The sequence below is a fragment of the Tursiops truncatus genome, chromosome 18 (genome assembly GCF_011762595.2).
Source record: "Tursiops truncatus isolate mTurTru1 chromosome 18, mTurTru1.mat.Y, whole genome shotgun sequence".
Classification (NCBI taxonomy): Eukaryota; Metazoa; Chordata; class Mammalia; order Artiodactyla; family Delphinidae; genus Tursiops; species Tursiops truncatus.
In genome coordinates this window covers 63,591,551-63,607,381 of record NC_047051.1, presented here as the reverse complement: position 1 = coordinate 63,607,381, position 15,831 = coordinate 63,591,551, and the positions used below count along the sequence as shown (strand labels likewise).

General features: G+C 44.7%; 1 protein-coding gene across 5 annotated transcripts in view; it reads left to right on the top strand.

Annotated features, from left to right (window-relative positions):
- The first annotated feature begins 9,815 nt into the window (after positions 1–9,815).
- The window catches only part of ABCC4 (ATP binding cassette subfamily C member 4 (PEL blood group)), a 218,152-nt gene continuing 212,136 nt past the window's right edge, over positions 9,816–15,831 (top strand). For all 5 annotated transcript variants that reach the window (XM_073795355.1, XM_073795354.1, XM_033843477.2 and 2 more), the window contains exon 1: positions 9,816–10,022. In XM_073795355.1, the coding sequence (XP_073651456.1) occupies positions 9,949–10,022 (74 nt within the window). In that variant the 5' untranslated portion in view covers positions 9,816–9,948. The remainder of the gene's footprint in view (positions 10,023–15,831) is intronic.

Sequence of the window (15,831 nt, the reverse complement as noted above, 5' to 3'; positions counted from 1 at the left end):
CTAAAAAGAAAAAGGCCCTGTGGAAGACAGAAAGTGGGCACCACGATTAAAATATTAAAATAACCGTCATCTTCCAGTAGTTTCTCCCATATATTTACCTTCCCACAGTTTGCCATCCCTAAAAACCTAACCTGGTTTTCCTTTGTCTTGTCATTTCTCTATAGATCTGTTTTTCTTTAAGATGCTACACATACCCCAAGTTCTAAGGACCCCTCTGAGTTCCTCAGCACTGCATCTCTCTCATATTTATGCATGCTGCACATGTCAATAAACTGTTTTTCTCTTGTCCATCTGCTTTATATCAGTTGGCCTTCCAGTGCCCCAGTCTTCTAGAAAGGTAGAAGTAAAAGGAATTTTCCCCTCCCCTACATGGTAAAATATAAATAACCTCAACATTTACCTTTTTACCACTTTTTAAGTATATTGTTCAGTGGCATTAAGTCCATCCACATTGTTGTACAACTGTCACCACCATCCATCTCCAGGACTTTTTCATCTTCCCCAGCTGAAACTACCCGGTAAACAACTCCCCACCCACCCCAAACCCCCATCCCCTGGCAAATACCATCTACTTCCTGTCTCTAAGAATCTGACTACTCTAGGTACATCGTATAACTGAAATGGTTACCAAACGCAAGTTCACGTGCCCGATGCACAGTGAGGCCAAACGAACCAAAACGTGAGAGTTTGGAGTGGAGAAAGGTTTACTGCAGTGCCGAGCAAGGAGAACAAATGGCTCACGCTCGAAAACCCGAGCTCTGATGGTTTTCAGGGAGTTTTTATAGGCAGAATTTGGGGTGAGGGCTGCAGGGTGTGTGACTTCCTTTGGATTGGCTGCTGGCGAGGTGACAGGGCGGTGTTCCAGGAATCCCGTGCTCAGCCTGAAGTTGCCATCTTCCACCTGGGTGAGGACTTCAGTTCCTGCAGAAGAGCTCGAAGATACTGTTACGTATATTCCTCGAGGAGGAACCAGGATCCTGCTTTAATCTCTGCATTATCGTTTCTTGATTGTTCTTCCTCTGTTTTTGCATTTCCTTATTTCCCTGAATAGCAGCTGTTTGGACCTGCTCTTTGGCACTGAGGAAGGTCTAGGAGGCTGAAGTCTTTTTCCTGCAAATAAGCAATGGGGGGCACAGAACAGCTTTTGTGCCCAGGAGGGCCCTACAGGGTCCTGCTCAATTTCAGAATGTCATTTGGTGACTCAGTACTTCTGGCCACCAAATGGTGGATTGCTTTCCCCACATTAACCAGTTCTCCAGCTCTCCAGACATCAACTGTGTCCTACAATTTAACTCAATTCTGACACTATCTACCTGGAGTTAGTGTCAGACCTTGTAGGTTAAGGGCTCAGTCCCACAAGTCTGCCCCTCCTTCCCAACTTTCGAAGCCAGTCCTAACTCCAGGTTGTCACGTGTGCTTCTTACAGACTGGTTATAAATCAGGGTTCCCACAACCCCTCCACGGGTTTCGTAATTTTCTAGTGGCTTACAACTTAGGAAAACAGTTTACCTAATTAGGTTACTAGTTTATATTATAAATGGATTCAACTCAGGAACAGCCAGATGGAAGAGATGCATAGCAAGCTATGGGGGGAAAGGGCATGGGGCTTCCAAGCTCTCTCCAGGCAAGTCACCTTCCCAGCACCTCCATATGTCTGCCAACCTGGAAGATGTCTGAACCCCATCCTTTTGGGATTTTTAGGCAGGCTTCATTACTTAGGTGCAGTTGATTAAGCCATTGGGCGTTGGTGATTGAACTGTTTCCAGCCCTTCTCCCCTCCCTGGACGTCGGGGGTGGGACTGAAAGTTCCAACCCTTGAATCTGCTATTTGGCTTCCCTGAGAAACAGATTCATTCACTCAAACTCAGGTGTGGTTGAAAGGGGCTTGTTTTAAATGAGAAAAGAAACCACCTCTCTCTTGTCTTAGACCTCCTAAAGGTTTGAGGAGCTCTGAGCCAGGAACAGGGTGAAGATCAAATGTATATTTCTAATTATACATCACAATAACACAGTCTTCAGTGTTCATCCATGCTGCAGCGTGTGTCAGAATTTCCTTCCTTTTTAAGGCTGAAAGATACTGGATTGCATGTTTACCACATTTTGTTTATTCATCCCAGAAATAACACTTTTGAATGCATTTATTTTCTTCAAATAAATCTTGACATACAGGGAATTCCCTTGCCGTCCAGTGGTTAGGACTCCGCACTTCCACCGCAGGGGGTACAGGTTCGATCCCTGGTCAGGGAACTAAGAGCCCTGGGTGGCACGGCCAAAAAATTAAAAAAAAAAAAAAAAATGAAAACTAGTATCTCTTTAGGAAAAAAATCTTGACATACATATTCAGATGGGTTTCATATACGGACAAAAAGTCTGAAGTTACTTATTTCCCTCTTGTGCTGATATCCACTTTTTAGCTCATTTTTTTTAAAAGCTGAGCATAGAACTAACAGGATTCTTTCTCCCTTCTCTCCTACAGATTAGTCTATGTTTTACCTGTAAAAGTAGTGAGTGACTAGTAAATATTCAGCAAATACTGCTGAGAGATAGGTAAGAGCTGTTCTCATGTGAAGTGTGATTGAAGAATCTAATTCTGACCAAAAATTTATTCTACAATAGGTAATTATATAATCTGTGCCATTTCTAGGCTTTTAAGCTCATAAATACTTTAAAATTGTGTTTTCTTGGACTGGGCAATTAAAAAAAAAATCCATGTCTCTGCTGTACAAGCTGATTTTTCTGCTGTTGTGATCATACTGGTCCAGGGTTTGGGGAGCACAGCGTTCCAATCATTCTACCCAGCATGATTCTGGTGACACCACTTCACCTTGCTCTGAGGCAACCATTTGCTCCAGCAAACTGTCTTTATACACATCCAGCCTCCTGGTTCTAAATTGCATCAAGTACCTCAGAAATGTTGATGCAATGATTACTTCTTTACTTTCTGTTTGTGACTCTAAAATCATATCTGAAGATGAAGAGAGAGGCAGCCCGAAGTGGCAGGAAGTTCATGGGCTTTGGGACCAATATCTGTGTTCAAATCTTGTTGCTTTTCCATTTTGGAAAATTCGCTTCACCTTTGTCTAAACTTTATTACCTGTAAGAAGATAATTATATATATACCCTATCCCTATTGCAAGGATTTAGTGAGATGATAAAAGGGTACAGTTACACATTCAATGAAGGGTAGTTATTGTTAGTGAATGAAAAATACCACGTTTTGCCGAACAGTTGCCTTATATGACATAACCTTTGGTCAGAAGCATAATTACAGACTGATTATAAATTCCTTGGAAGGCTGGATTTTTGGTGTGTTTTTCATATGAATATTGGTACGTAGTTCATTTGCTATGTGTTGCTAAGAAAGCTAACATCAGCGATGATTTTATTTAGTAACAGTTTTTGTTCTTTCAACACTGCCTTCTGAAATTTAGAAAACCTCTGTTAATCTGTATAATGTAATACAGCATTTATTTTATTTTATTTATTTATTTACTTATTTTTTGGCCACGCAGCACTGCAGGCCAGATCTTAGTTCCCTGCTCAGGGATCAGGCGAGCACACCCCTGCCATGGAAGGGTGGAGTCTTAACCACTGGACCACCAGGGAAGTCACTACAGCATTTCTTTTAAAAAACCTTTTTTCCCTCAGGAAAAATAAGGTTTGCCTTGGTTTTTAATTACCCATAATGTGACAATACAGAAATAAACAATTATTTGGAATATTTGGAATATTTTCATTTGGAATATTTTCTTCCAGTGTTTCTTGTTTCATGCATTCTTGTGCAAAATTGGTATAATGGTTTCATGTCATTATATGAATATTTTCTGTTGTATTAGTTTGGTCCCCTGAAACTAAACTCTAGGACAAGAATTTGAATGCAGTAGATTATTTTGGTAGTGGTCCCAGGAAACGCTGGTAGTGGAGGGGGTAAGTGAGACAAGAAAGGGAATGAAGGCAGCAAAGGTTATATTATCAAGCATTTTCCCGGGATGGGCTACTGGAGCATAATCCTGCTGGGTAACTTTAGGAGACAGTGTGGAACACAAGCCTCATGGTTAACTTCTTTGAGGAGTGAGTGAGTTGGGGTATTTATACTCCTGTCTGTCTTGTTGACTGAAGGCTGCTGGGGGAGGAAAGCAGAGAGATTAAATTCCCTGGTGCTCTGGGCCTGCCTTTTACTTGAGCAGAGCTGACTGTGGTGGCAGACAGAGCCCTCAGGCAGAGTTGCAGGAAGTCAGGCTGGTGTGAAATGTAAGGGGCCAGGGCGTATGGGCAGGCACTGACATCGTTGACTCGTCCATGTTATTAAACACTGGCTATAGAACAGTCTACAGCGTGGAGGAGTGCCTTCTCAAGGGTTGTACTCCTGTAGTTATTTCTTTTTCCATTTTCTGCTCCTCCTCACAGCAAAATTTCTCACAGGAGTTGTGCATAACCACTGTCTCCACACCTTCACACACTGTTCTCTGCTCAACACATTTTTATAGTGTTTCTATCTCTCTTTAAAATACTGCTTTTCCGAAGTCACCAAAACCCTCCACTTTGCCAAATCCAATTGTTACTCTTCAGTCTTCAACTTTCTAGCCTCTCACAAGCATAGGTTCCAGCTTTTCCTGCACTTCTGTGACCACATTTTCTCCCACTTCTGTCTCCTTTGGCTTCTCTCTCTCTCTCTCTTTCCCTTTGTTTCCATACATCTTAGTTCTTTAAGGAAAATTCTAAGTAAATATAGGAAAATCAGTATTTTATATAATCGGGGTTATATACACATTTAAAAAATAAAATTTGGCGATATTTTTAGCATTCTTAAAATACTTCACATTAAAAGAAGAGGGAAAATTTACTAACCATTTAGAGACACTTATAAACCATTAGCAAACCAAATCGCCTTGTGATAACATTCGCTTCTCCAGCTGTCATTCTTTAGGCAAGTTCAGTTTCACAGAAGACAACTGAGGCCAAAAGGCATATAAGTTGCCAAAATTATATGTACAAACTCATTATTCCTAGCAGAGAGCCTCAGATCCTTACTTTGAAGCCTATTCAGTATTACTTTACAAGCTGGTTTAAAAGCATTTAAGGCGGGGGTGGGGGGCGCTTCCCTGGTGGCACAGTGGTTAAGAATCTGGCTGCCAATGCAGGAGACATGGGTTCGAGCCCTGGTCCTGGAAGATCCCACATGCCACGGAGCAACTAAGCCGTCCGTACATCACAACTACTGAGCCAGCGTTCTAGAGCCTGTGAGCCACAACTACTGAGCCCATGTGCCAACAACAGATGAAGCCTGCGCGCCTAGAGCCTGTGCTCCACAACAAGAGAAGCCACTGCGGTGAGAAGCCCGCGCACCGCAATGAAGAGGAGCCCCCACTTGTCACAGCTAGAGAAAGCCCATGCACAGCAATGAAGACCTAACTCAGCCAAAAAAAAAAAAAAAAAAGGCATTTAAAAGTAAAATAGTATTAAAAAAAGTTAGAGAAGAAATAAAAATGTAGAAAAAATAGACGTGAATTTTTTAAAGTTTAAACTTTTTGTTTTTTTGTTGTTATTCAATATATACACATAGATCAGTAAACCCTTATACCTATGTTTCATTAGGCCCAAGAGTATTGCACCAAATGACACAATACCACATGCTGGTAACTGTAAGGTCGGATCTTAACAAACGGCACCACGAAACAGGAAAGCTTCAAGTGAGCTTTATTAGGGAGCGCTCCGGGGCGAGGTTCACCGGTCCGAGAGAAAGGGGGCCAGAGAAGTCGCACCCCGGCGAAGGTTGGGCAAGATTTTATAGGGGAAGAAGGGAAAGGGGTGTGGTGAATCTGGGAGGGTGCAGGGTATTCCTTATTTGGTGGTCTTTTCGGGTATCCTGGGGGACCGTTAGTCCCGCCCCTCGAAAGGCGGGAAGGCTGGGCTGGGTTCAAAGTCCCCAGGTCAGTTCCTGGAACTGAGTGGTCCAGAATGTCTCCAGGGCAGTTTCTGGAACTGGGTGGTCCGGAGAATTTCGGTCTGATGCAACCTGTGAATCTGATTGTGTTCCCCTGCCTCGGGCCAGTTGGCCTTACAGTAATGATACTAAATAATTAATAACATTTGTCATTATGTTCTGCCCACTCTGAGAATGGAGGGCCATCAGCAATACATTTTAGAAAAATGCCCATCAAAAAAGTCAACATTTTTTGTTTTAATATTGAAACATAATGGAATTTATTTCCATTATTTCCATTACAATAAAAGCCTTCACCCAAAGGTGTGTCTCTGAGGATGGAAATTGCTAAATTGTAAGCTCTGTGAGGGTATGAAACTTACATTTCATTTAGATGCAATTTGCTACTTCTATACCTACAGCTTCCCTGAGAGTTCATATCTAAAAGGAATGAAGGGGGGGACTTCCCTAGGACTCTGAGCTCCCAATGCAGGTGGCCTGGGTTCATCCCTGGTCAGGGAACTAGATCCCACACGCATGCCGCAACAAACATCCTGTTGCTGCAACTAAGACCCGGCACAGCTAAAATAAATACCTAAATATTAAAATAAATAAATAAGTAAAAGGAATGAAGGGAAGTCTTTTCAGAAAACCAAAAAGAAATTCTAAAGTTTTTAATGTTCAGGAAGAGTGCTTCAGCTTTTTAACCCCTGAATGTTATATATCTATGAGTATCTAAAACAGATTAAACAATATGCAATACAAATTAATTTTATAAATCTATTTCTTACCTCAAATTCTATTTCTCTTAGTTTAATATATAATAAAATCTTTTTTAATGAAGAAAAAAATGGACCCGATGATGGTAATTTGCAAGGGATGGAAAGGAAATTATTATGATAACTTTGGTAGTGTTTATACATTATTTCTAAAAATTGACAGGAGAAAAGCTAAGTCTACCCTTCTAATTTTCTTGAGTTGAAGAAAGCTGTATCTCTATCAGATGCTATATAAGACTGAAATTCTCTAAGGGATCAATGGGGATATTTTATTAATACAGAATCGAATCTATAACTTAAAAAAAATCTATTTCCACTATTATAACATTTCACCTTTTGGATAAATAGTCTTCATCAGTGTCTTACCAGTGTTTCATAGATTTTTTTTCCCTTTTCTTTCCTCCTTCCTACCTTCCTTCCCTTCTTTCTCTCTTTTTTTTTTGCAGGGCAAGTACAGAGATTTCTCATATCTGCCCTGTCCCCGCACTCCATAGCCTCCCCACTACCAACATTCCTCCACCAGCGTGATACATTTGCTACAATTGATAAATCCACACTTACACATCCTAGTCACCCAAAGTCCATAGTTTACATTAGGGTTCACTCTTGGTGTTGTGCATTCTATGGTTTTGGAAAAATATATAATGACATTTCCATCATTATGGTGTCATACAGAGTATTTCCATTGTCCAGAAATCCTCTGTGCTCTACCAGTTCATCCCTCACTCCCACCTCCACCCTCTGGCAGCCACTGATTTTTTATTGACTCCATAGTTTTGCGTTTTGTCATATAGTTAGCATTATACAGTATGCAGCCTTTTCAGGCTGGCTTCTTTCACTTAGTAGTAAGCATTAAGCTTCCTCCATGTCGTTTCATGGTTTGGTAGCTCATTTCTTTTTTGTGCTGAATAATATTCCATTGTCTGGATGGGTCAGTTTATCCATTCACCTACTGAAGGATGTCTTGGTTACTTCCAAATTTTGGCAGTTATGAATAAAGCTGCTATAGGCATTTCACAGATTCAAAAAAATTCCTTTCCCTTCCTTCAAAATTGAACATAAAATCAACCAGCTTACTTCCAATATGCATCCAAACCAGACTGAAGAGGTGCCTCCTTTGGTCTACTTCATACTCTCTCCATATTTGCATTAATTGCTTTATTAAATCAGCATACTGTTTTCTCCATCTTCCATGTATTTATTTTAAACAATGCAGGAAAATGCAATAAAACACCCAAATGGATCGACAAGTGCCATTACAATACAGAGATGGTGGTTTAATGGAAACTGAAAAAATTGACTCATGGGCAGAGATGGTTGGTTCATGCTCAGAAACTGCAAACTCCCAGATGGTTTTGGGAAGACATTTTTATAGGCAAAATTTGGGGTGAGGGCTGCAGGGTGTGTGAATTTCTTCAGATTGGTTGCTGTGAGGTAACAGGGCATTCCAGTAATCCTGTGCTCAGCCTGAAGTTACCGTCCTCCACCTGGGCGGGGGCTTTATTTCCAGCAGAAGAACTCAAAGATATTTTTATGTATATTCCTTGAGGAGGAACCAGGATCCTGCTTTAATCACTGCACTATAGTTTGATTGTTCTTCCTTTGTTTCTGCAGTCTCTTACTTCCACGATTAGCAACTATGTGAATCTGCTCTTTGCAACAGGGAGGTCTAGGAGGCTATTTATCCTGCAAATAAGAAAGGAGGGGACAAAGACAGGCTTTTGCGCCCAGAAGGACCCCACAGGGTTGTGCTTAGTTACAGATTTATTCATCTTGCATAACTGACGCTAAAAGCCGTTGTTTTTTTTAAAATTGAAGTATAGTTGATTCACAACCTTGTGTTAAAAGCCATTATTAATAACACCATTTTAGCCAAGGTACATGGGAAATTATCAAAGTGATCTTGTTATAAGCACCAAGAACTTTGATCTTCCCTCATTTAGGGTAGAAGGGATGAGAAACTGCTGAGCTGGTAAGATGGCCACACAAATAACTAAACACTTATGAGTGGGAGCCCAAGATTTTGTTCATTCAGTCCTACAGTCATTCATTCACTCAAGGTGCATTCTAGGTACTTTCCACACACACTGTCCATCCACCAGACCATGCTGGACTCTCGCTTGGGTCCAAATCAGAATTCATCATTTATTGATTTGAAGACCTTGGTCAAGTTCTGTCCTTAAGCCTCATCTTTTTCATCTGTGAAATAGGGATAATAATGCCTTCTTAAATAGCGCATTGTTAGAGTTAAAAGTGAGATCCGGTCCCCAGAAATTCGAAAAACCGTGTTTTGTAAACATATGTCACTGTTCTTCCACTAGGATCTGAGCACATGACGAAAGAAATCAGAAGGCAGTCTCTCTCTCCCCATATTCCCCTTTCCTCATCTAAGAGGGCAGCAAAAAGCTCACAGAGGTCTCTCGCACAGTGCAGCAATGTGAGATGCTAAAAGCCTGTCCCCAGTGGCAACATGCAGTCATCTTCCAAAATCATTTTGAGTTCTAACCCTGTGTTACTTTTCTCTAGCTCTTGCAGCTCTACGAACATAATCTGTACTAAGCCCTGCTGTTGTCTGTGGTCAAATGCTCGGCCGCAGGTAGGAGACCTTCCCCCAGGACTCCAGTTTGGTCAGGATGAGGGCAGGGGGCCCAGAAGGCCGACTGCTAACGCCTTCTGCCCGCTTTCTCCCGGCGTTTGGAAAGCGGCTGCCGAGGGGGCGTTTCTGAGCAGCAGGGGCGGGCAGATATGGCGCCTCCCCTCTCCACCTTCTGGGTAGGTGCCTGGGCTAGCAGCAAGAACTACGGCAGAGTTTGCAGCCAGGTGTTAGCACGTGGCCGCCTAGGCGCGGAGCCCGGTGTTCCCTGCGCTCGGCCTACCCGCCTCCATCCAAAGGCGCCGGCGGCCTTGCCTCACACCTTCGCCAGGCTCCCTACTGCGTCCGCGCGGCCAACCTTTTGTGCCGCCGCCCCCGCACGCGGCCTGTAGCTCTAGGCTCCCAGGGATCCGGCAGCAGCGCATTGCCGGCTTCCTCCAGGCGGCCCCGGGAGGCGGCGCGGCCTGGGAGGCGGGGACCCGGAGGGCCACAAGCGCTCGGCTCCCGGAAGCGAGTGGTTCTCTGGCTCCCGGAGCGCGGATCCGCGCGGCAGCCTGAGGTCCAGCATCCCAGCCGACGCCTCCAGGAGCAGCGGGAGCGGCGCCCACGCCGGAGCAGCGCCACCCCGGCCAGCGCCCGTCCTGGCCCGCAAGATGCTGCCGGTGTACCCGGAGGTGAAGCCCAACCCGCTGCAGGACGCGAACCTCTGCTCCCGCGTGTTGTTCTGGTGAGCGCCCCGCCTGAGCCGTGACACCCCTTTCCGCCGCGGGCCGGCGCCTGGCGCCTTTCAGGGGCAGAGGGCTGCGGCGAGCAAGCGCTTTCCGCCGGCGCCCAGGCCGCTGGGCTTCTTGCTGCTGGCAGGGCCGACCCGCACTAGCCTCCTGGTACCCGCCTGCGCGCGGCGGCGGAGGAGAGGGCCGGCGATTGGGACCTGACGGCGGCGGCGGCACCGGGTGTCCTTGCCTTTCCGCTCGCCGCCGCGCCGGCTTCCAGTTCCCGGGAGCGGCGGGAGCAGGAGGCGGGGAGGCTGAGACCCTAGGCTGCCCGCTGGGAACCGGCCGCCAGCGGGAGGAGGGACTGCACCCTCCCCAGCCCCCGACTCCACCACTGAACTGCACCCTTGTTTCTTTTTTTCGTAAGCAAGCAGCTTATGAACAGCTTCCTTTATGTGACTAGTGCCCTGGACCAGTCGCCGTCTTCCAATAATGTCCCCACCTTTCACCATATTCCGTATGTCTTATGTGACAGCAGCGTTCCAACTCCTCCGGGCTCCCTCTGTGTCTGTGACCCTGTCTCCCTCCCTCCCTCTCTCCGTGTGCGTCTCTCAGTGTCCTGGTACGTAGTTAAGGCAAATTTCTAGTGGATTAAAAAACACTCTTAATTTGTATTTAATGAACGGGGACACTATTCGAGAACACGTTTTGCTTTTGCCTGGGACTCACAGCCACGACTGGAGTGTGTATTTGACCAGCCCTTTCCCTACTGGGAATCTTTCCACTTCCACCTTTGAGGACCACTCTGGGGGTGGGGTCCCTGAAGTCTGTGGGGTCTTACCCAGGTCTCTAGCCTTCAGAGAAGTGTTCTGTGGTCTTGGTGCAGGTGGTCTGCCCAGGAGTCCCATGGTCTTGAAACCACTGAAGAGTCCTTGAGTTGAGAGGAAACACCAATGAAAAATGGTTCAGAGAGAAGCTCTTTAACTGAAGTTTTCCATCTAGTAGCTGGGACTACTAACTTCAACCTTTGGGCTTTAGTCACACTTGCTTGATTGTTAGATCTTTTGTTTCAGGACCCTAACCCATTCATCTTTCCCATATATTCTATTTCCTGTTTTTAGTGGGACAGCCTAGGGGATCCCCCGGGGATGGGAGCTCCTATGCTTGTTTTGATGGTGGTGGTTTCAGTTTGTGTAGCTACGTCTCTTGGACATTTGGTGGCCTTTCAGGATCGAGAGGGTCCTAGAAGAAGAAACATGGGTGTGGTTACAGTAACTTCAGGCAGGGCAAGAAACTCTGCAAGCCCATTCTGTTGGTGGACTTTGAAAATGTATGCGAATGGAAATGGGAAGGTGAGGACTTCTCATTGATTTTGGTAGGCACCCATTTCCAGTTTTCCTGCTGGAGGGCAAGGACCTATTATTTCTTATTTTACAGCTGAAGGCACCGAAGCAGAGAGGTTGAATAAGTTGTCTACTATCACACAGCTAGTAAGTGGTGGAGAGGGGCCGTTAACCAGGCAGTCTGGCTTCTGAGCCTGTGTTCCCTGTGTATGAAACCGCAGTTCTGAGCTGCTTCTGTTTGTATACTCGTTGGTAAACGCACAGAGAAGGCGATTGCAAACACATCTTTCTTCTTGTCGGCAGGAGTTTCTCAAGGGAAGTTCTTAGCAGCTGCTGGAGGTCATGGTATGTGATACATCTCTATAACCAAGCTAAAGGGCGGCTGTTCTCAAAGTGTGGTTCTCAGCATCCTCATCGCCTGGGCATTTGTTAGAAATGCAAATTCCCCTGCACTCATTCTAGGCCAGTTCTGTAAAATTAGAAACTCTTGGGATGGTGGGGTTTAAACAAGCACTCCAGGTGATTCTTTTTTTTTTAACATCTTTATTGGAGTATAATTGCTTTACAATGGTGTGTTAGTTTCTGCTTTATAACAAAGTGAATCAGCTATACACATACATATGTTCCCGTATCTCTTCCCTCTTGCGTAAGCGCTCCAGGTGATTCTGAGGGAAGGTTGATGCTGGCTACAGCTTTAAGTCACTTCTCCCACTGGCATTGTTACTTAAGTCTTAACTTTTAAAAAGGGGTCCAGGACTTCCCTGGCGGTCCAGTGGTTAAGACCCCACTTTTCCACTGCAAGGGGCACGGGTTTGATCCCTGGTCCAGGAACTAAGATCCCGTATGCCACGCGGCCAAAATAAGAAAGAAGGGGGGCGGGGTCCAGACTTTGCGTAGTTAGTTGTTGACCATGATTGCCATCCTGTATTCAAAGTCTGAGGTACCTTAGTGATTTCCTTGTGTCCCCAACTTGGCTGTCACGGGAAAGCTGAAATGAGCCCAGCCAGGAAGTTCCGCCCAGAGAGAAGGCCTACCTTGTAGAGAAAAGTCAAGTTTTCATCTTCTCATTGGGTATGTGCTTCTTAAATTTCATCTGGGGTTTAGTGTTTCCACAGCACGGGCTGCGCACATAGGATCTAAGGAGTCATGCACTATGGCTATTGATAATTTTTGTGGATTTTAGGAAAGAATATATATTTTTCTATTTCTGTAAGAAATTTAAAACTATAGAGCAAGACGAAAAGAATAAGGGTGTGTTTCTGTTAGCCAAGCACACTTGCTGATATTTGGTCGTTTCTTAGTCTTTCCCCTAGAAATCTTTATGCACACCTCGTGCCCACATTCGTCTTTTCTATAAAAGGAAATCGTTTTGAATCCTGAACCCTTCTTAATTTTCTATGGTTAACATTTACTTACGGCATTAAGTAAGCATGGTATTAAAACACGGTATTTAATTGCAGTTTATGCAGTCTTTCACTTTTGTCCAGCACAGTTACATTGCTAATTATGATGTGATGTGTATCCACGACCTTGTATTTTGGTGCATCTTTCCTTTTTCTATGTTCTCAGAAGTAAAATAACCAGTGAAAGGCTACATTGTTTTCCATCAGGTTTGGGCCAATTTGCCCTCTTAATAGCTGTTTGTGAGCTCATTTCATTGTCAGCTTTGAGTACGTGAATTACATTTTTCTAGGTCTAAAGTTAAAAATAATATCAAACTCGTTTTTTTTGTTTGTTTGTTTTGTTTTTTTGGGCTGCGCCACGAGGCATGCGGGATCTTAGTTCCCAGACCAGTGATGGAACCCGGGCCCCCTGCATTGGAAGCGCGGAGTGTTAACCACTGGACCGCCAGGGAAGTCCCCCAGTATCAAACAGTTTTAATTTGAATTTATTTGATTTGCAGAAATGGAACCTTTTTTTGGTGTCTATTGACCATTTATTTGTACTTTTTTGAATTGTGTATTAATAGATTTTTTCCTATGAGGTATTTATATTTTTGAAATAACTTGTAATAGTGCTTATAATTTTCCAGATTTTCATTTCTCTTAATTTAGCTTAGAGGTTTTAAATTATATATCATTAAGTATATCAAGCTTTTCTTTTTGGTTTCTCCTGTTGCTTTTGTAATACCTTTTCTAAATCCCAGCATCATCTAAATCTCTGTAAGCATTTTACGTTACTTCTTGTTTCATTTCTAACAATAAAGCCAGCTAGAATTTCTCTTAGTGTTAGATATAAGATAGGCCCCATTTTTTCTGAAACAGCCCATCTTCCTATCATAGTTTATTGAATAATTCTTGCTCATCCCCATTATTGGAAATAAGTGGCATAAATTATGAACCGTGTCCAGTCTGCTGAGACTCTTCCTGGTCATGTTCCCACTGTCCTGCACAGCAGGCCTCTGGGGTGTGCTCTGTACTTCTCTCCCACCCTCGTCCCAGAGGCCTGCAGTTTGGGGGTTAGTGTGGGACCTGTCCCCAGAGATGAGGGTTGAGTAGGGTCTTTGGCCGGATGCACTTGGCCCATCAGGGAGTGGTTAAATTGTAGCTCCCCCGACGCTGACCACGTCTCAGCTGGTGAACTGTCACCTTGCAAAGGGAGTGCTGTGGTGGAAACTGCCCCTGGTGTCCAGACAGACTCTGGAGACTCTTGTCAGAGAAGCTGATGACATGAGGGGGGATGTGAACTGGCTGAGTGCTGAGATGTTTAGGGAGGTTGGTCCTGTCAGGCCCTCAGTAAATACTGATCGTGAATGCACAGAAATGTATAATTCCAAACTAAGATTCTTTGCACCATTTTCTCCAAATGCTGTAGATGCAGGCTGCGTGAGCTTCCCAGGGCTCTTTCTCCGGCTTTGGTTTGTTCCCCTTTCTTAGGTGTCTAGTTTGATTAGTTCTGGCAATTTTATACAATAACTCCAGCACCGTGGAAGATGAAGAACACCCTAAAGGTGTATTAAAATTTACTGCTAAGTCCTTACAGTGAAATGCACAGTGTAACAAATTTAAGTTTCCTTCCTATAGTATATTCTTGATTTTGGGGGTCTCTATAGTCCTCATCTGCTCAGCCTGAGAGGTATCAACTAGTGTCCATTCAGATGTGTCACGTGAATAATTTGCCTTTCTGAGTCTTCCAGGGGTCCCCCAATGTGTTGACTCCCTTCCCTTTGTTGATCTGAAACAGACTGTCAGGCATTTCTCCAGCAAATATGGGTTTATTTGGGATCAGCAGAGAGCTGCAATTCAGGGTCTGCAGCCATGGCGAGCCATGTGTACGTCTCCAAAGGGCAGGGGAAGGAGAACTCTTATAGAGGGGAAAAGAGAGTTGCGAGGGCTGTTGTCGTAAGCAGAGTCCATGGCTTTTCTTTCTCCTTTTTAAAAAAAATAAATTTATTTCTTTTGGCTGCGTTGGGTCTTTGTTGCTGTGCGCGGGCTTTCTCTAGTTGCGGTGAGCGGGGGCTACTCTTCATTGCGGCGTGCGGGCTTCTCATTGCGGTGGCTTCCCTTGTTGCGGAGCACGGGCTCTAGGCGCGTGGGCTTCAGTGGTTGCAGCACGTGGGCTCAGTAGTTGTGGCTCGTGGGCTCTAGAGCACAGGTTCAGTAGTTGTGGCACACGGGCTTAGTTGCTCCACGGCCTGTGGGATCTTCCTGGACCAGGGCTCGAACCTGTGTCCCCTGTGTTGGCAGGCGGATTCTTAACCACTGTGCCACCAGGAAGCCCCATGGCTTTTCATTGGCTGAGTCCTTGGCAGGAAAGAAGAGGAGTCTGTCTGCTTGCCTTTGGGCTCTGATATTTTTGCAGGCGTGAGAGCTCCCCCTCCTGGTCTCCCAACTATTTAATTGAGGTTTCTGTTTGTTAATTTTTTTACCCTTCCCTGTCTGTCTCCCAGGCTATGTCTGCTATGTGGGGTGTGGAACACCTTCATCCTAAATCTTGCCTGTAACTTTTTGATGGATCCAGGGAACCCTGTCCCTCTTACCATGAGGCAGTTTCCATGGGTTTCCTCTTTGTGTGAGATAAGCCCTTGTAAGAGTTTTCTGTGTTCTGTGTCCACCATGGATAAAATGAAGGTGAATACCTGTAATGCAGTGGGAAGGTCTGGACTTAGGTTTGGATGGACTGAGGTCTTATCTTCGGCCCTGCAGTTCTATGTAGCTACGTGCAAGGGAATCTCAGCCTCCCCTGGCTTACAATTGGGAGGCTGGAGATAATCCTAGTGCAACTGACCCAGTCCAGAGTTATGGCCTCAGCTTGTTGGGGCCAGGGGATGCCTGAAGACAGGAAGGTAGCTTTTAGGTCCGTTCAAAGATTATTCCTTTAAAGATCTCTTTATGTTAGGTAAATACCTAGGGATAACTGAAAATGGCAGGGGGTAAACTGAATACTTCCTTCAGATGTTAAGTCATGTTTTCCCATTTTCAGCAGTATTTTCTGATGTGCTGTTAAAAATGCAGATGCAGGGCTCTTTCCCTCCCTGCCT